Source organism: Protopterus annectens, chromosome 1.part2, assembly GCF_019279795.1.
Source record: "Protopterus annectens isolate FY-2018-M chromosome 1.part2, PAN1.0, whole genome shotgun sequence".
Taxonomy (NCBI): Eukaryota; Metazoa; Chordata; order Ceratodontiformes; family Protopteridae; genus Protopterus; species Protopterus annectens.
The window spans coordinates 552,969,507-552,991,134 of NC_056727.1; the positions used below are offsets into that span (position 1 = coordinate 552,969,507).

At 43.3% G+C, this 21,628-nt stretch overlaps 1 protein-coding gene across 1 annotated transcript in view; it reads left to right on the plus strand.

The window, feature by feature from the left end:
* Positions 1–21,628, plus strand: part of NINL (ninein like) — a 1,970,063-nt gene that overhangs the window by 1,649,795 nt on the left and 298,640 nt on the right. Inside the window, exon 16 of the mRNA XM_044057633.1 lies at positions 1,208–1,542. Coding sequence (XP_043913568.1) covers positions 1,208–1,542 — 335 coding nt within the window. The remainder of the gene's footprint in view (positions 1–1,207; positions 1,543–21,628) is intronic.

The window sequence follows — 21,628 nt, forward strand, 5'->3', positions numbered from 1 at the left end:
ATTATCCATTGGAGTTAGAAAGACAGTGCATAGATGAATGGGAAAAATGAAGTAGCTAAAAATTAAATGTGAAAGCTGACCTTAATGCTTTATATCATGTTTTATTTGGCATTACTACCCACCACTTTGAATTACTCTGACCTTAATGCTTTATATCATGTTTTATTTGGCATTACTACCCACCACTTTGAATTACTCTGACCTTAATGCTTTATATCATAATGTTTTATTTGGCATTACTACCCACCACTTTGAATTACTCTGACCTTATTGCTTTATATCATAATGTTTTATTTGGCTTTACTACCCACCACTTTGAATTACTCTGACCTTAATGCTTTTTATCATAATGTTTTACTTGGCATTACTACCCACCACTTTGAATTACTATCTTTCTTCCAGTTTTCTACTGCCCCATCTTTTCTTATTCTTTATCATTAACCATTGTTGCTATCATCCACCTAATACAGGTATTGACAGATGCTTCGTGTATGGTTCTTTCCTTCTCTCACAGGTGGGTATTTTGGTGGGTTCTTTTTTTAATATTGTGCCTAAATTAATGTTCATTAACATAGACCACAGGAAATGTAGTTGCCATAGTTTAGTACTGGTTTGATGTAACATCGTCTTACCCCTTCAGTGTGATGCACTGTAAGGTATTTTCTGAACATAGGATTTGCACTGTATTAATTTAAAGACCAGTGCTGTGCAGATATCCTATTCAGAAAGTCTTTGTAGTAAAACCTTAAAATATACTGCTGCAGAACAAGTGACACTAGCCTCACAATGGGTAAAACTTAAAATGACTGAAATTGTAACTAAAGTTTTGAACACTTAGGAACAAAGAATTCAGAAACACTTCATTCAGATGGGAGCAGAAAGGATTCCTTCTGGCATCATACTTTTGATGTGTGGTTCATTTTTAGTCAGTAAGCATGTGTGGTCTAGCTCTAAACAAAAATTTTCAGGATAGTGTTCCCTTGAGGAAAAACCCTGGGCCACCCTTAAAAATAGGCCATAGGCCTAGTGGGACTCCACTGATTAAAAAAAAAGAAACTGAATAAATAAATAATGAGTCTTTGAATATATTGTCAGAATTATGTGATGTTATAATTACCAATGACAGTAAATGAATAAGCATTGTTTCTCAGAGCTTAGAAACATTCTGATGATCTTTAAAGTTCTTACTGGGTTAATTTTTCCATAGGTGAACTATTACGAGAGACAGATTGAGCTGATGAAAAAGAATTTTGAAGGGGAGAGAAAGGACATTGAACAAAGTTTCAAACTTGAGATCAGTGAAGTAGAGGAACAAAGAGCAGACCTGGAAGAAGAAGTTGTAAAGCTTAAAGGTATAATCGATGAGCTGAAAAAAAGTACTCAAAGTCAAGAGGTGGATAGGAAATTTGAAAAGGAAAGATCAGAAATGGAACAGTACTATGCGAAGGAGATAGCCAGTCTTGCACAAAGGTTAACCAGAGAGAAAGACCAGCTGGAGGAAGACCTGAAAGAGAAGCATCAGCAGGAGCTGCAAGTTGCAAGGTACATTACATAACTGCATTAACTAGGTTAAATGTTTGAGAACAGAGCTACACAAAACCTTGTAGTTTATAAATACTGCTTAGGCATGTAAACCTTTCTGGCAACACTCCACCACTGTCATGGACACTGTAGTAGGCATACTTGGAAGATGTGAGTGAGCATCTATTGCCTGCTTGCTCACCCAGGAGGGGAGAGGTGGTTGTAGCTTGCCTGTTGGGTGATAAATAGTGGGAGTACTAGGTGTTGCACTCAAGGAGAATGGACCTGCTGAGCATATGTTGCCCACGGTGCCTAGCACTAAGTTTATGGAAAAGTTTGTCTTTGGAGGCGTCCATGGGTGACGGCAATTGTAGAGCTCTGGTAAGCTGCCACAGGTTTAGGAACTCCAGAGGATTGTGGGGAGTGGAGTCCACTGTGCCGAATTACCTCCCCACTTCCTGCTGCATCTTGCCTCTTTGTAGTACAAATGGCCGATGGGGTCCTCCAGCTAAGCAACATATTGGTCATAGTGTTCTTGATCAGGTGCCTGCCTCCTGTCCCAGGAGAGGGGCAAAACTCAGCAGTTGCTTTCTGGTAACATATAACAGTCCTGCTATAGTGAATAATATTTAAGGCTCATTTATTTTGTAGCAGGTGGCCATTTCTTTTGAGTTTTCAGAAAGGAATATTGCTGAATGTTTCAATAGTAGCTTGGGTTACTGTGGTAATTTAAGATAAGGATCTGGGCATGGCATCATACACTGTTGCTTGATGAGCAGTGTGAAGTCATTACCACTGCCAGTTTGCTCTCTGATTCCCTGTAATTTTGTAAATGTTACCAGAACTGGTAGCCAAGACCTTGCACATGTTTTGCCCTGCGTAAAGGGGAAGAGTATAGGTAGGAGAAAGAAAAAATATGACATGTTGGCCTAGCTTGATGTTCTTAGTGTTTCACTGTTGCAGTCATTACATTTGGGTAATCTGCTGGCAGGTTGCCCTCATTCGGCCTGATTAACAAAGTCTTGGGTCCTGCGTTGGTTGCTGTCCCTTCTTCCATGATGTCAGGTCGTCAGGGGTATGAAACATGCAGCCTACGCCATTACATCAGTCTTTCTTTCTGCGCAGTGTCCGAAGCAGAAGCAGTTCACAAGTGCCGGTCAGCCAACTCCTGAAATATTCGTTTTCAAGTTTCAGAACCGAAGTCTTCAATTAAAAGCTAAGTACCCCTTTGGGGAAACTTTTTCTTGCTCCTTACCGATGTCAGTAAAAGTTAATAATTGTATTACTTGTGGAAAGCAAATACCTCATAAGGATTTTCATTTGTACTGTATTCCTTGCCCTAGGCCCTGACCACAACGTGCCTTGCTGTCGGTTTTGTGCTAAATTTAATCAACGCACTATTAGGCATCAGTATATCTTTGCTTCTGAATATTTTGGCTCAAGATTTAACTATCCAGAAATGTCGTTGGTTAGCAATCCGACTACCGAAATACCTAAAAAACTTGAAGAGAAAGACAGAGACCGTCGAGGTCCAAAACCGACGGCGAAGCTTCTCCTAAGCCAGTCGTCAGTTCGCCGGTACTCAGTGAGGCGCTTTCGCAGCCCCTGATACCTGCTACTTTTGATTTGCAGGCCTCTACTGCGACCCATTTGGAGACCGGTGTGCCGTGAGATACTTTAAGTATTGAACCCGCGGATGTCTCTACCTTAGATTGGTCCGGAGCCGCTGAGCAAACACCGGCTTCTGAGGGTGTTTTCAGGCCTAAAGATTTGTACATTAAACCGATGCCATCTTCAAAACTAAGGCCAAAAACTACTACTATGTCTAAAAAAACGATGCTTGGGCCCACGTGTACAGGCCCCAATGCCTAAAAAACAAATTATCAAAATGGCTGAGGATTTAATTACCTTAATCAGGGGTACCCATCCCCCTCCTGCTAAGAGGCCTAGGCAAGACACTGACTATGAATCTTCAGATCAGGTTTCTATTTCTTCTGATCAGGAATTATCTAATGTTAAGTTGTCTATCTCGCCTTCATTCTTGCTGGTTGGGTTCGGAGTCGATCCTCGGCTCCGACTCGGCCATCTTCAAAAGCTGGAGAGCTGCTTAATGGCTCGAGACACCCCTATATCCCATGATGCCTGGCGCTAGATACCCAGATCTCGTTTGCCGCTTCTGCTGCGAGGTTGTTCTACTGGCTCAGGTCATATAAAACCTTATTATTGTATTTTTTCTTGTCACAAACTGTTAGTTTTTAGTGTAGAATTAGTCGTTAGATAAATCTGTTGTATTGTGGTTAGTTTTCTCCGATTCCTGATTACTTATCCTCAAGAAACTTGTTTAAGTTAGAGAGTTTCCCCTCCCACCCTTCTCTCCCTTTCCTTACCTCAGAAAGGTTTTTCCGTTTTAGTTAGAGGATAACCCTTTCTCTCTCTATCTCTTTAAAAAATATATATATATTTATTTCCTTAATATCACTGTTAGTGTTTAGTGTTAGTTATCTATAGTGTTTTTGGTACTGCTTATAGTTTTTTGGTTGTGGTAGCTGTAGTCTACAATTTTCAGTGGTTAGTACTTTAACTTTTCTGTGTGTTTTTTTCTTGTCCTTGGTTTTCCTTAGGATGTCCAAGGATCCTAAGCCGTCCAGATTCAAGAAGTGTGACTCATGCTGTCAGAAGATGTCTCTGACAGATGGTCACACTTGTGTTTATTGTCTGGGCGCCGTGCACCTGCAGGACTCTTGCTCCATTTGCCATGATTTCAGTCCAAGAGTCCTGCAGGATCGCAAAAACAAATTGATCCTGAGGGGTTTGCTTAAGCCCCAAGATACACCGGCGAAGGCTCAGCCCGTGAAATTTTCCAGGCCACCTAAACCTTCGGCTCCCAGTTCGGAGCCGTCATTGGGTGAAGCCATACCATCTATCTCGGCTCCGGCTGGAACCGATGTTCCTCCCTCCCAGTTGGCTCCGACACGTTCTTCGGAGCCGTCTGAGAGTCGAAAAAGGTCCAGGTCTCCTTCTCTGGAGTTGATACGTTCGGCTCCGAAATCGCTTCTGCTCCAGTTGGAGCGTAGTCATCGCTCATCCCACTCTTCTCGGTCCTCAAGACTTTCGGACCATGACTTGGAAAGAGTGGTCAGTAGGCTGCTAAAATCGCAGGCCCTAGCCAAAATGTTGTCCAGCCCCCCTCATCAGGTGTCGGCTCCGTCCACGTCTGTAGATATTCCTCCTCTGATTCATCTTATGAGCTCGGAGCCGGAGTTCATTGGGGTTCGAGTCATGGAACCGTCGGCTCCTATACCTTCTCCTTCGGTTCCGTCGTCGGCTCCGATCCCTTCCATAGTACCGTCCCTGGAGGGATCTGGGCACCGAGACTCCCTCGTCGGCTCCGAGAGGGCAAGTGGCATCGGACCCCTGTCCGACCCCGCTCTCCCCCTCGGGGCTTCGGCTCAGGTGAGCTCGGCTCCCACATCTGCCTCGGAGCCGCCCCCCTCGGTGCGGAGAGGGGTTCTGGTTCCTTCGGAACCAGAGCCCTCTCTGCGTCCGGGCAGGGACGCCTTCGAGGTGATGAGGAGTGTACTGGCCCCCGAGTCAGTCCCACAATCGACCCCATTGGCTCCTCCCCCTAGGGCACCTGCGTCAGCCTCTGCCCCTCTTACAGACCCCAAGCATGGGGATCCAGCACTTCAGGACACCCCTTTGGGTGTATCCTCCTCTTCCGAGGCCTCCCCTGATCATTCAGAGGAGCCACCTCGCAAGAGGAAATGCAAGAGGAAGCATGTTGACTCCCCCGAGTCTGTCACATCAGATACCGACTTAGAGGAGTCGGAATGGTCCCCAAGATCCCCCTCTGAAGATGTCTCCTTCTCAGACATCCTTGAGATGCTTAGACAGAGGGGGAACTGGACTGCCCTAAGCCCTTCCGAGGATGAGTCGGTATTCCTGGATGTGTTTGGATCCCGACCTTCCACCTCCTGGGTGTCTCTGCCTTTTGACCCACTGATGTCTGTGGTGGCTCGGAAGGCGTGGTCAGCTCCAGACACAGTGGAACCGACCCCCTAGAAGACCTGCAAAATTCATTACTGCACCACAAGACAAACGATTCTTGACCAAGGGTGTCCCCGTTGATGTCATGGTGGTAGCGGCGGCCACAAAGAAGGAGTTGGCAGAAACTTCATCTGTCCATCCTCCTAACAAGGAGTCCAGGACGATGGACAGATATGGGAAGCGGATGTTCTCTTCAGCGACCTTTTCCATGAGGTCCCTGAATTATCTGTGCCACTTTACCCATCTTCAGAGGGATCTCCTGAAAGAGCTTGGAGATACCCTCCAAGATACATCAGCTGAGGGGGCCCAGGCTAAGGCAGCCTCCCAGCTGGCGACTCTTAATTCAGTGGTAAATTCCTCCATGAGGCTCATTTCGTATGCAGCCGATGGTGCGAGTAGAGCCGCAGGCACAGGCATTGCCCTAAGGAGGCACGCTTGGATGCAGCTATGTAACTTTGCGGAACCTTTCAGAGCATCTTTCACCAACACCCCTTTTTGATGGTTCCTCTCTTTGGATCACAGGTGAAGGATACCCTTACCAGGTGTGAGCAGGAAGACAAGACTCTCTCTGCCATAGGAGTCCGTTTTTCCACTCCTTCCAGACTCATATCCTTTTATTACCTATGTTTGTAAAGTAGGACTCAGATACACATGTGCATTATAAGTGTGCTCACCAGTCATGTGTGTTCTAAACTAAGAGTACCTGCCTTCGATATGAACTGAATATCATATCTATATATCAGCAATTAGATCAGCTAACTGATGTACAAATGGTTAAACTATGACCTGTTAGACTAAATGTTCCTACCTGTTTTAAGCAAAGAAGTACCTAGCCTATAGCCTTGCATATTAAGTACCTTTTATTGAAAGATTTTTTGTATGTAGAATTTATTTGCTCAAAGTACCTTGCTTGAACTAATAGTTATTTTTACCTTCTATGTCTTTACACCTTTTCTTTCTTTCCCAGTAGTACCTAGCTATACAAATTGCTTATGCTGCAGTGCTCTCAAAAACCTCCTGCCTGAAGACTAAGGACCCCTTCCAGGTTTCCAGCTGCATCTTCTCACTGCCTCCCAACCAGACACCTTCTCTAAGAGGAAGCAAGAAAGTATGTGCTTGCTTACACCTGACAATTAGTCTGTCTGTATCTAGTTTTTCAGGTGGTTTTACAGTACGCTTCCAAGCCAGGATAGCCAGCAGCCTTACCCCTTCCCTATCACATAACCTATTTCCTACCATATGCTAGACCAGACTTTACACTTACTAAACATCTGTTGTAGTACATAATTTGTCCACCAGGTGGCACCCATACCCAATCCTACCTCCATAGGTCTATCCCTCTGACTTACAGTCCAGCTTATCTTACTGCTGCGGTGGCAATCTTGCTAACAATATTACCTGCTTTAGATTCCTAGTTGTACCCCTTTGTTACAAAGTATTTCTCTATCTCTACTTCTCTCATCTCTACTCTATCCCTCAACTATACCTACCTTCAATAGTCAGTGCTCTGCTGATTGTTTCGATCTGAACTTGTCCTCCTACTCTTGTCTCTTCCCGCTCCGTTCGCCCTGTGGGCTCACTCCGCTCCCCTACCCTACCCCCAAATTCCACCCACCCCCAGGTGTCCTAGACTTATACCAGACCACACCCTCCTCCACAATCTAACAAATATAATACTTTCTCCGCCCTTATAACTACACCACACCCACACAGCCCACATCCTATCACTAGCCCACTCCTTCCACTTAAACCTCTCTTATACTTTAACCTTTTCTCACCTTGCTTAAAATTCCCTTACTTATACACTCATGTCTACCACTTCTAGCTCCACACCAACTAAGCTACTACTTACCACCATATTCTTATCTGTTTTAACCTCAGCCTATGTCTTAACCTCTTTTGAACACCAAACTTATTTTCAATATCATTATCCCACCAAACAGACAGCTACACATAGCCACACTTTCATCCATTATAATTTAAATATCTTATCCACACCTACATACTTACCAGTAAAGTACCACAGACTGGCACACATTAAATATAATAGCCTTTTACCTAAGAAAGCTCAGTATCAAACTAATAACTTACATTATATTTTGCTTAAACTAAAAAAGAATTCCGTCCAAGATGGAGACATCCATCCCAATCCAGGCCCAGCCAATATCCTTTCTACTGAATCTATAACCATTAAACCCTCTATCCCACACACCCAAAACAAACACCCAAATTCACTCCTTATAGCACACCTCAATATACAGAGTGTTAATAACAAAGTTGCCCATCTCCATGCTCTCTTGGATGTACACTCCTTTGACATTCTATGTTTAACAGAGACATGGCTAAAACCAGCAACCCAGGATAATCAAATCCTCCCATCAAGATATAATATACTACAACTAGACCGTTCAAAGAGAAAGGGAGGGGGGAGTAGCAATTCTTTTCAAGGATGGATTACAAATCACTTCTCTACCTTATAACCCGCCAAAAGACAGTAATGCTGAAGTTCTTATTTCTATAGTACAACTTAATTCTAATAAATCCTTGTACATCTTTTGCATCTACCTACCTCCTGGAAACAATGTATCTAAACTTGAAGATATACTTAATTGGGTATCATCAACCTTCCCACAAGAAACTATAATCCTTGGTGATTTCAATATTGACTGGAGATGCATTGGTACTGACCATCCTATTTCTCACATTAACCTTCATGGTTTCTCACAGACCATCACCTCCCCAACTAGAATTAATAAACCTACCAATAAAGAGAGCACCTTGGACTGGATCCTTATTAATAGCTACCACCAACCCTACAAAGTAGGTGTCTTCCCTGATGATGTAAGTGACCACTCTTTGACCTACATAATCAGGCAAAAGAATGATATCCCACACCAAGCATCATATAGGACAATACGGTCAAACAGTTTAACCAAAGGTTATTCCAAACTGAACTTAGCTCCTGTGATTGGTATCCACTAAAAACCCTCCCTCTTCAAGAGGCTGTTAAACACTTTAACTCTACCTTCTTAAATATCCTTGACCAATATGCACCAAACCGTACTATCAGAACTAGGTCAAAACCAGCCCCATGGCTCACTAAAGACACCAGGCGAAAAATGTTACTTAGAAATAAAGCCTGGACTAGGTGGAAGACTACAAAAAACTTAACAGATCAACAAATATTTAAACAAATGAGAAATATGACAAAAAGCTATACTTTCAGACAAAAAAAACTTTTACTGTAAAATGCAACAAACACACCTAAACAATCCTCAGAAATTCTGGGCAAGTATCAATAGTCTGTTACACCCAGGTCACTGCAGCACACCATCCCCAACTGGTGCTAATCAAGAAACTCCCAACCAAACTGCTAATGCCTTTAATAACTTTTTTACCAAAGCCATTCCAATCTCTAGCCAGCCAGCTAAACCCTGACAGCTCTAGCCTCCCTAACCCCATTTCTAGCTCTCTTCCTACCTTCATATTTCAACCCATCTCTACTCATTTTATCTACAAACTCATTCTAAACCTTAAGCCTTGTACGCCTTCTGCTGACCAGATTCCAACACAATATCTGCAAAAAGCAGCTAAAGCAGTAGCTTATCCAATATCAATCCTAATAAACAGAACCATTTATGAGGGAACCATCCCAATCATCTGGAAAATCTCACACATTATCCCCCTACATAAAGGTGGTAACTCCAATGAATATTCCAACTATCAACCTATAGCCCTACTATCCCCTTTAGCAAAAATAATGGAAAAATGTATTCATCATCAGCTTCTAGACCACCTACTACAACACAACTTACTAGCACAAAGCCAACATGGCTTCAGACCATACCATAGTACCACTACAGCCCTCTTATCCTTCACTGACACCATTAACAGAAATCGCAATAATAATGTTCTCTCTTCAGTTCTATTTATTGATCTATCAAAAGCTTTTGATATGGTTAACCACACATTGCTTATAAACATTCTTAAATCACTTTCACTCGATACTCTAGCTGTACAATGGTTCAGCTCCTACCTAAGCAACCGACAGCAAGCTGTTATGTGGGAAAATAATCTATCATCCCACCTGCCAGTTACACTAGGTGTTCCCCAGGGCTCTATTCTTGGTCCTCTATTATTCTCCATTTTTATTAATGATCTCTGTAAAGCTACTCCTCATGCAACCTGTATACAATATGCAGATGATTCAACAATAATCTGCACAGCCAAATCTTCATCAGAACTACAGTCCTTAACTCAGGAAATGTTTAACACAGTAGAATCATGGTTCTTAAAACGATGCCTCCTCCTGAATCCAAAAAAACTAAGCTCTTGTTTTTTACCCCTACCCGGAAGCATATACCTTTAGATTTCGCTGTTACTTCCAACAATGGTACCGTCATAACCCCTGATGCTACCACCAAGCTCCTAGGAATTACTATAGACAACAACCTCAACTTTGACTCCCATATTAATAACACTATAAAAACAGTCAACAGAAAAATGGGCTCCCTATATAGAGTCAAATCCTTCCTCACTCCTATAGCAAGATCTACTATTGCCCACTCCCATCTAATCTCAACACTACTTTATGCCTCACCAATCTATACTAATCTGTCAAAACATAATTGTTTCAAACTAGCTACATCCTATAACAATATTGCAAGATTTGCCACTGGTAATCCCTATAGAACCCAACACTGTCAGAATCTAAAACAACTAGGATGGCTTGAGCTACAAAATCAGCTTCACTATAGTCAACTTATCATTGCACATAAGATCCTGTACCACCCAAATAATACTCCAACACTTTCAAACATCATTACCCCCTATAAAAATCTTACTAATTTACGATCATCAAATAAATTGTTAGTTAACATTAGTAAGTCAAACAACTTGGCAGGTGACTGTCTGTTCTCAAACACTACTGGGGAAAAACTGGAATCTTCTACCTACTGTCCTAACTTCTCTTCCTTCTCTACCCCTCTTCAAACAAAAACTGAAAATATTCCTCAGAACAAAATGGCTATGCCCTTGCAACAACCCTGACTAGCTGATTAACTCTACTAATTTTCCCTCTACTTATCCCTCTTGACACCTTTGTTCTTATTTCATTTGTAAGTAGAACTGTTTACTTGTAAGCTACTATGATTGACTCTTTATAAATGTCGTATCCTATAATTTTGTAAATAGTACTCTTTTTTTTTTTTTTTTTAAACCATTGTCTTTGATGTATTGTAATTAGTTACTTACCAGTGTGTTTGATATTTTTGTAAACAATTACTAACCAGTGTGTACCACAATGTATATCAATATTTCTTTCTCTATGTAAACTTTATTTTATTCTACACTATTTTACTTTTTTTATTTATTATTGTCCTGGAGCTTTTCTCCCTGAGCCTCTACTGAAAATGGACATATATCCAGTTAGACTAGCCCGGTCAACAAATGTAAAATAAAATAAAATAAAAATAAATAAAATAAATAAATATCCCAAGGGTCAAAAGAGTGGAAAGATGTGGTTCCGGAAATCCCAGGGAGCCTTGCCGGACACATGTGGTGAGTTCCCATCCAGGGGCAGAGGAGGGAACAATAATAGACGCCGCCCTCGTGGTAGAGGGGGTCCGCAAAATCAGGGCAGCAGAGAATCCTTCTCTGAGAAGCCCTTCCAGCATCCCTGAAGGGTTGCCCGGCTGCCCACCTCTGGAGGTAGTCGGGGGAAGATTATCGCCGTACCCAAGAGCCTGGCAAGACATAACACAAGACGAATGGGTACAGTCCGTTATATCCGGAGGCTACAGAATTCCCTTTGTTCGCACCCCCTTAAGGTCAAACAAGTCCCTTCCAGACATTCCACCCAATCTAAGGGACCAAGCAGTTCAAGAAGTCTCAAAACTGCTAAGAAAAAGGGCCATCCAGCAAGTCCCAGCAGACCAACAAGGATCCGGAATTTACTCAAGGTTCTTTTTGGTACCAAAAAAGATAGGGGACTGGAGACGCATTCTGGATCTCAGCAGACTGAATAGGTCTGTACAAAGAACAAAGTTCCGGATGGTCACGCTACAGTCCACTTTGCCCTTCCTGGGTCAGGACAATTGGGTGTGCTTTATAGATCTTCAGGATGCATACTACCACATCAAAATGGACAGACGCTCCAGAAGATTCCTTCGCTTCCGGCTGGGAGCCAGCCATTATCAGTTCAGAGCTCTGCCCTTTGGTCTCACCACAGCCCCCAGGGTGTTCACCAAATGTATGGCAGTAGTTACCGCTCACCTGAGATGGCAAGGATTCCAGGTGTTTCCATATCTAGATGACTGGCTCCTCACTGCTACCACCAGGCATCACCTTCTGCTAGCCAGAGACTGCACTATCGACACTTGCTCCAGGCTAGGTATCACAATAAATTTCGAAAAGTCTGCATTGTCACCCTGTCAATCTATCACCTTTATAGGCGCAAATTTAAATACCAAAGACATGTCAGCGAGCCTCCCACCAGACAGGGTATTAGTGATTTGCCAGCATGTGAAGATTTTATTGGCATGCAAAAGAATTCAAGCCAGATTTGTCCTTCAACTCTGGGTCTCATGGCAGCAGCGATCATACTTGTCCCTCTAGCTCGTTTTCACACGAGGATTCTCCAGTGGCTTCTTTTCACCCAATGGTCCTTCCAGCAGCTTCCCATGTCTTACATGATTATGATCACACAAGCATGCAAGAAGCACCTTGCGTGGTGGATGGTCTCCACATCAGTGTCCCATGGCAGACCATTTGTACTCCCCCCCCCTCCAGTTGCTATGGTGACCACGGACGCCTCCCTGATCGGGGGGGGGGGGCATTATCAGGGCAGAACAGTCCAAGGCACCTGGCAACCTCACGAGTACCATCTGCATATAAATGTCTTGGAGATGAGGGCCGTGCTCTTAGCGTTGCAGGCTCCTCAGGACTCTCTTCCTACCGGGACCATTGCAATTCAAATGGGCAATATGTCTGTAGTGTGGTACATCAACAAGCAGGGCGGAACCAGGTCCTACCCCCTATGTCAAGAAGCACTCGGACTCTGGCAGTGGACGATCTCTTCCCAACGGTTTCTGATTGCAACGCACATCCCTGGGAGGTCCAACGTCATAGCAGACAGGCTCAGCAGAGCAATTCTCATGCCTCACGAGTGGTCTCTGAACCAGGTAGTTGCGGACCAAATCTTCCGCAAATGGGGCCAACCTTGCTGCGACCTTTTTGCAACTCCCTTCAACAGCAAGTGCAGCAATTTCTTCTCTCTCTTTCCACTTCCCAGGCATTCCCCCAGAGACGCTCTAGTCCACGATTGGCCTCAGGGGCTTCTTTATGCATTCCCTCCTTTTCCCCTAATCCCAAAGCTAATTCAGAAAGCTACCGTATTGGGCTGCAAAATGATCCTCATTGCTCCTTACTGGCCTCAACAAATATGGTTCCCATTCCTGCATCGCCATCTTCTCAAGCAGCCTTGGACTCTGGACCTAGTTCCAGACCTCCTGATTCATCAGTCGGGCGGGCTGCACCAATCCCTACACTCTCTCCAGCTCACGGCTTGGTTACTCTACTTCCAGCTTTAGCCAGGCTTCCAGATATCTCCCCCTCTGTGCGCAAAATCATTTTGTCATCACACAAGTCTACAACTAGAAAAACTTACGCTAGTAAGTGGAAACGTTTTTCTTCCTGGGCAGAGGCTAAAAGTATAGACCCCTTTTCAGCCCCATGTACACCACATTTTGGAATTTCTTGCGGAACTCTTCCATGCTGGGTCCGCTTCCACTACAATTAGAGTTCAGTTAGCTGCAATTTCAAATTTTCACATTGGCCTGTCGGAAAACAATATCATGTCTCATAAGCTATGTAAAGCCTTTCTCAAAGGAACTACTCTGCTCAGGCTCCCAGTGAGAGATCCTCCACCACAGTGGGATCTAAATTTGACTTTAGCTTCTCTAATTTTGCCCCCTTTTGAACCTGCAGCTTCTTGTTCCCTGAAGTTCTTATCTTGGAAAACCCTTTTTCTGGTAGCTATTACTTCAGCCAGAAGAGTTTCGGAACTCCAGGCTCTTTCTACCCGTCCCCCGTACCTCGTGTTCCACAATGACAGGGTTGCTCTTAGGACGAATCCTTCCTTCCTTCCTAAGGTCTCTTCAGAGAGTAACTTGAATCAGTCCATAGACCTTCCTGTGTTTTTTCCTAACCACTCCAACAGGGCGGAATATAAGTTGCATCAGTTGGATGTTCACAGGCAACTACGCATTTATTTGCATAGAACTAAGGACATTAGAAAATCGGACCAACTTTTCCTGTCTTATGCAGTCGGTAAACAAGGTCTTCCAGTCTCCAAAGTAACCTTATCCAGGTGGTTGACTTCTGTCATCACATTCATATATCAACTGAGAAATAGAGAATTGCTCGTTAAACCAAAAGGTCACTCCACCAGAGCTTTAGCCACTTCGGTGGCCTTTCAGGCTAGGTTGCCCATGGAATCTATTTGTGCTGCGCTACATGGGCCAAGCCACATACTTTCATTTCGCATTACAAGTTGGATTTGGTTTCCAGGAGCAGAGCTGATTTTGGTTCCACTGTTCTGAAGAGTCTTTTCCGGTGAGCCACCCAGGACTTTAGGTGCAAGGGCGCTGTCCCAACCAGCAAGAATGAAGGTGAGATAGACAACTTAACATAAAGAAGTTATGTACCTACCATAACGTTCCATGTTAGTTGTTTTCTTCTCGCCTTCTTTCTTGCATCCCACCCTCCATCCCCCTATCCTAGTGGACTGAGAAGAGTTCCTCTTGTTTTTTCACTGGCTGAGTCTTCTCTGGCTATTCTTTTCTGACTAGTAGTCTCTCCAGTAGGATTTATGCATTCTAGGATAAGATTCCTTTATTATTATGTTTGCAGTTAGACTTACCAAACGAGATCTGGGTATCTAGCGCCAGGCATCATGGGATATAGGGGGGCCTCAAGCCAGTAAGCAGCTCTCGAGCTTTTGAAGATGGCTGAGTCGGTGCCGAGGATCGGCTCCGAACCCAACCAGCAAGAAAGAAGGCGAGAAGAAGACAACTAACATGGAACGTTATGGTAGGTACATAACTTCTTTTTCCCACTTATGAGGACTCTGATGCAGAAGATTCCATCCCTTCTGCTTCTCCTCCTGAGGATTTTTCTTTTGGAAAACTTTGCATACCTTAAGTGAACACTTTCACTGGGAGAGTCAGGATTTTTCAGAATCTAAAGAGAGACTTAGGGATTTCCTTCTTCCTCAGCATAGGCCTTTGGCTATACCTCCTGTTCTAGACATTGATTATGTTTTCTCTGAGTCCAGTATGGCTCCTGATTCCCTGCCTCCAGCTCCTAGTAAGCCAGACAGATATTACAGGGTTCCTGACTCCCATAAATTCCTCTTTAAAAACCCTACTGCTGACCCTGAAACCGTTTCTCAGGGTTCCAAGGGCGTAAAGGCTTCTACTGCTAAAAATCCTACCCCTTCTGATAGAGATTCCAGGGCGTTGGATAGATGGGGTAAGAAGGTTTACACGTCTGCAACTTTGGCAATCAGCGCTTTAAACCGTCAATTTCATATGCTTAAATATCAGCAGCACGTCATGGGTTTACTTAAACAGAAAATTATTTTGATTTCTGACTGTGTGGAAAATAGAGTTGCAGGATTTATTGCATTCAGCTGAACACGTTGGAAAGCATACTTTGCAATGTGGTTTTGATTCCTTGGAGGCCTCTTGCAGGGCTGCTGTAACTGGATCTGTGATAAGAAGGCATGCTTGGCTCAAGGAGCAAAATCTGCCTGACCATGTTAAAGCAAAATTGTTGGATGCTCCTTTGCAACAGGACAGTCTGTTTGATAATAAGGCTGAAGAGGTTTTGAAAAATCTATGCAAACTGTGAAAGATTTCCTACAAGTGCAGCCACCCAGGTTCAGTAGGCACTGGCCTACTAAGAACTGGTCCTTTCCAGTACCCACTAAAGCCACTCAGGTTAAACCCAGACATTCCAAAGGCTCCAGGTTTCAGTCACAAGGAACTTGTAGAACAAAGCAATGGGGTGCCTCCACCTCTAAATCTGGAAGTAACAAGGCACCTTCCTATGGTAAACAGTCTCAGTGACTTTCCACTGCAATCACCAAGCACTTATCTTTTGGCCACCCCTTTGGGGGGAAAACTGGCACTTCATGCACAAAACTGGCAACTGATTACCCAGGACAAATGGGTTTTAAATATAGTATCCCAGGGATACAGATTTCATTTCCACATTTTGCCAATCCCAAACGGACGGCCAGATCTGCCTCCAAATCAGTGGGCAGAGGCCCAGAAACAATTTATGTCCCTCATGAATATGGGAGCTATTCAACCAGTACCAGAAAAGGAAAAGGGACAAGGTTTTTAGTCAAGACTTTTCCTGGTACCCAGAAAAGACAAATCATGGCGTCCAATTCTAAATACATTTCTGGACATTCCAAAATTCAAGATGCTGAATCTCCAACAGTTACTACCTATGCTAGGCAAGGATGCCTGGTTGGTAACTCTAGACTTAAAGGAGGCTTACCTGCATATCCCAATCAGGGAGTCTTGCAGAAGATACCTCCGCTTCAAAGCAGGCTATTTGCATTACCAGTTCTCTGCACTGCCCTTTGGCTTATCTACTGCGCCCAGGGTCTTCACAAAGTGCCTGGCACCAGTAATTGCATTTTGCAGGCAAAGACACATTCAGATTTATCCATACCTGGACAATTGTCTAATTCGGGCATTAAACAAGAACACTCTTCTAAAACATCTGGCATTTGTAAAAAGGCTTCTAACTTATCTAGGGTATACCATAAACGCAAAGAAATCACAATTGGTACCCTCTCAAATAATTACATTCCTGGGTGCAAGCTTGAATACAACTGCCCAGATGGCTTTCCTTACACCAGAAAAACAAATTCAATTGATGACTTGCTTCAAGCAGGTGGCCACAAAAACCCAGCTGTCTGCAAGACCAGTTCTGCAGGCCTTGGGGTTCATGGCCTCCTGCATTCTTTTAATTACATATGCAAGGCTGCATATGAGGAAACTTCAATGGTACCTTAAAAGCTTATGGAGTCAACATTGTCACAGCCTGGAAACAATGATTCCTATCATTCCTTGCCTGCAACTAGAGTTCCTATGGTGGGCAGAGGCCTGCCACCAGAACAAGGGACTGTCATTCATTCCACCCCCTGCCGCCCAAACCCTGACTACAGATGCATCAGATTACGCTTTGGGGGGGGGTGTATCTGGCAGGGAGATGCATTCAGGGCCAATGGAACCCAAATCAAATGCACCTTCATATCAATCAGAAAGAGATGCTAGCTGTACAGAATGCTGTGACAGCCTTCAAGGACCATCTTCATCCAGGACAACTACAGATAAATACAGACAACACCACAGACATGTGGTACATAAACAAGCAGGGAGGTACCCATTCCTACCCCCTTTGCAGACTAGCCATGGGATTGTGGGACACTGCTTTGACTTATCAAATACATCTACAAGCTCAATTCCTGCCAGGAAAGCAAAATACTCTGCAGACGAACTAAGCAGAAATCTTATGGACCCACATGAATGGAAACTGGATCCACAAATCTTCAGCATGTTGACACGCAAATGGGGGAGCCCAGACATGTATCTTTTTGCCTCACCCCAAAACTATCAGTTGGACAAATTATGCATAAAAACTCATCACAAAAAAGCTTGGAAAGTGGATGCTCTATCCTTCAGCTGGAAAAACCTATCAGTCTATGCCTTTCCCCCTCTGCCTCTGCTCTCCAAGGTCTTACTAAAAGTCAGACAGGAAAAAACAAAAATTATTCTGATTGCTCCAGACCGGCCTCATCAGCACTGGTACCCGCTACTGCGCAATATGTCACACCTTCCTCCATGGTACCTGCCTCAGGCACCTTACCTACTGTCTCAGCAGAACCTTCACATTCTGCACACTCAACTCCAAACTCTGAATCTTGCAGCATGGCTAATCAACTAATTTCACCAGTTACATCTCCCAGCAAACCTGTGATGGATGTCATTTTGGAGGCTAGTAGGCCTAGTACTAGAAAATCCTATGCTGACAATTGGAAAAGATTCTGTGCCTGGAACCAAGCACAAGGAATAAGCACAGCAATGCCCAATATTACTCAGATTCTGCAATACTTAACTGAGATGCTTCACAAGGGCCTATCTTTTTCTTCCATAAAAATCCATGCCTCTGCTATTTCAGCTCATTACAGCACAGAACCTCCCCTCTTTTCTCATCCTCTGCTAAAGCAGTACCTCAGAGGGGCTAAAATTTTAAGACCTCCCAGGAGAGCACCAACTCCTGTATGGGACCTCAATTTTGTTTTGGAGAAACTCACTCTACCTCCTTTTGAGCCAGCTGCTACTGCAGACCTAAAATTCCTCTCTTGGAAAACAGCTTTTCTTTTAGCAATTACTTCAGATAGAAGGATTTCAGAACTGCAGGCTGTTATGGCAGTGGAGCCTTTCATTATTTTTTACCCGGACAGGGTGGCTCTCAGGACCAATCCATCCTTTATGCCTAAAGTGGTATCTAGTGTGGCCCTCAATCAGACCATTCATCTGCCAACTTTCTTCCCAAATCCACAGAACAAGGGTGAGCGGATTCTGCATTCATTGGATGTACACAGACAACTAAGATTCTACTTAAACAGGACAAACTCTCTAAGAAAATCTGAACAACTACTGTTGGCATTTGCTGCAGGGGCAGAGGGAAAGGCTATTTCAAAGCAGACTTTTTCAAAATGGATAAGCCATTGTATTTGTTTCTGTTATATGCACCATGGTAAACCTGTTCCCAAGGGGATCAGATCTCATTCCACCAGGGCTGCATCTACTTCTGCAGCTTTTCTCAGAGGGGTTCCTACCAGAGACATTCTAGAAGCTGCTACCTGGAGCTCAGTACATACATTCTCCAAACATTACCATTTACCTCTGTTTTCCAAATCCAGAGCAGGCTTTGCCACTGCTGTCCTGCAGGGCCTTATAGCTGCTCCTAATGCTGTATAAATCCATCCTCCCAACCATAGCTTTGGGATTCGACCGAAATGTAATGACCGCAACAGTGAAACATGAAGAACATAGTACAGTTGTGTACACTTACGATAAATGTAGATGTTCGAGTGTATTCACTATTGCAGTCCTGGTTACCCTCCCTCCAGCCCCCTGATTTTTCTCTAACTATGCCTTTCATTTCTGTTACTATCTTTAAAATCCTTTTTGGTGTATTTGCTTTTGTTTGGAGGTATGTTTTTGTATTTTTTATTCTACATATATATATATATATATATATATATATATATATATATATATATATATATATATATATATATATATATATTTATATATTTTGCTACCCGTTTGGGGGGCACCTGACATCTGGGGCAAGAAAAACTGATGTAATGGCATAGGCTGCATGTTTTATACCCCTGACGACCTGACGTCATGGAAGAAGGAACAGCAACCGACGCAGGACCCAAGACTTTGTTAATCAGGCCGACTGAGGGCAACCTGCCAGCAGATTACCCAAATGTAATGACTGCAACAGTGAATGCACTCGAACATCTACATTTATGGTAAGTGTACACAACTGTACTTTCTCCCTTAGATTTATGATTGTGTGAGATAGGATTCAGTGTTAAACAGTGGAAGGTATGGTGGTTGTCTTGGGCTGTGTCACTGACAATGACGTAGGTATTGTTCTAGATTTGGCAAGTGGCAACAAGATCAGTGGCACATAGCACTGTTTCATTTCCATCCAGAGCTAAGATAATATTTTCTTGATTAACTGCACTTGTGCTTGCTTTATACAGTGATCATTACTGTTTTTGAGCATTTTTAAAGCACTTGCATAATTTTGTGACAAAAATAGTCATTTCTTTGTTGGCTATTCTAGTCTGTGTGCCTCCAAATCTCTTTGTAGAAGGGTGAATTAGCCAGGGAAGAGCTGCTTCTGCTGTGCTTTTACATTAAGAAATTCCAGGATCAGACATCTTGTGGCAGAAGGTGTTCACCTGGTTTCTGTAGGGAGACAGTGCTAGTTGTTTATTGTTTAATTGGCACTTGAGAGCTGCTTTTGCTGTGCTTTTACATTAACGGTTTCCAGGGTCAGACATTTTATGGCAGAAGATATTTACCTTAGCTCTGTGAGTTGAGAATCACTGGAGGAAGCTCAAAGTGGGGTTGTTTATTGGCTAGAGGGCATAGGAGTCAGTTTTCAAGTTTTTTTTTCTCTGCATGAAGCTTCCCAATAGGCTGAGGAGGTTAATAATGCCATGTATAGTAGCAAGTACCTAGACAATAAAATTTACCTGTAAAGTTAGGATTAGATTCAAAACCTGTCAAACAGTATGGCATTGTACATAAATAAGTTTAGAGCAGTTAGCTTGTGCATTGAATAACACTACTATGTCCTAGCATTATATAACATCCTGCTGCCCTTAACCCCAGAAAGTACACTAGGAAGACGCCCTGTTAAAACTCAGTCCTTAATCCTAAACAAGCCAACCTTATTACAGGACCAGACAGCATGGATATGTGATTTCCAAATGGCATTGTGGCTAGCTTGGTAGATTTGGGCATCCTAAGGCAATGTAGCAGTTGTCTCATATTCTCAGACAGCCAGTTAATCATTAAAAAAAATAACACAGTATGCGAGAGATGTAAATACATAATTTCCTTGGAGGTTAGTGAGGTCGTTGGAAATACCCACACTACATCCCTCACATATGCCGCTCACCACACAAACTGATTGTCTTATGCTGAGGTGCTCAAAAGAAGCCCTCCCAAATCTCAAAGACTTCCAAAGCCACCTATTGAGAGCACTGGCCCTTTGCAATCACTGAAGTACACGCCAAAAACAAAACATCTCGCAAAAGCCTACACCTAATGATCCTCCCATGTACAAAGCCATTAAGGAAAGTGTACACTTTTACCCTAATACTATTGTTATCGGGGACTCTATTGTGTGACACACAGATGCCATACTCATCAGGTTGGATAAGGAGAAGATAACTGTTAGTTGCCTATCTAGTGTCAGGATCCCCAATATCATGCACACACTCAAGTTACTGCAACCCAGGTACCAATATAGTCTTGTCTTAGTCCATGTGGGTGTAAATGACCTGAGACATACCTCACTGGACTATAAAAAGAGATCTAATGGATCTCTCAGAATGTGTCACAGATAAGTGTGAGCCTTGCTTGCAGTGAGCAGCATTCTACCTTCAAGGACGATGCCACAGCATGAACATAACATGATTAATTTTAATAATTGTCATAGTGTTTGGTGTTACTCCAGGAGGGATCCAATATCTGTCAGCATGGGGGAACAGGGTCAAAAGACCATGTTTCTTTGATAAAGATGGGTTGCACTTGTCCCCACTAATCTTTTGGATGTTGACTAAAACTTTATCCATCCTGTTCGAGCCTTTTTTTAAGGCAATGCTAAAAAGACAAATGGCAACGTGTGGAAAAGTCTACAAGCAACCTTAAAGTGTTACTGCTCAATGTTTGGAGCCTGAACAATGAACTCCACACCCTTCTAGCTCTCCTTACTATAGAGAATGTAGACATCTGTGCTGTGGCTGAGACCTAATTTAAAGACGTAGAAAGTACTCCAGATGTGCAAGGCTAATGTGCTTTCTGCACATTTAGACCAACAACAGCACAGACTGGCATAAAAAGTGGAGATGTTTTTATCTGTTAGCAACAAACATACCTCCAGGTTGATTAAACAGGATGATAACCATGGAGCTCATCCACTTGCAAGTCACTATAGGTAAGGTCCCTCGCCGTATCATGCCTAGCTATAGGTCACCATCTTATGCATCTAGAGTCTCATGACTGTTACCTAAACCTGCTAGAGGTGCTCACTATCCAACCTTATTCATGGGTGACATTAACTGTCCCTCTATGGACTGGTAAACATATACTGCCTGAAACTCACAAGCACAACACTTCCTGGACTTTATTAACACAAACACCCTAGAACAGATAGTGCATAC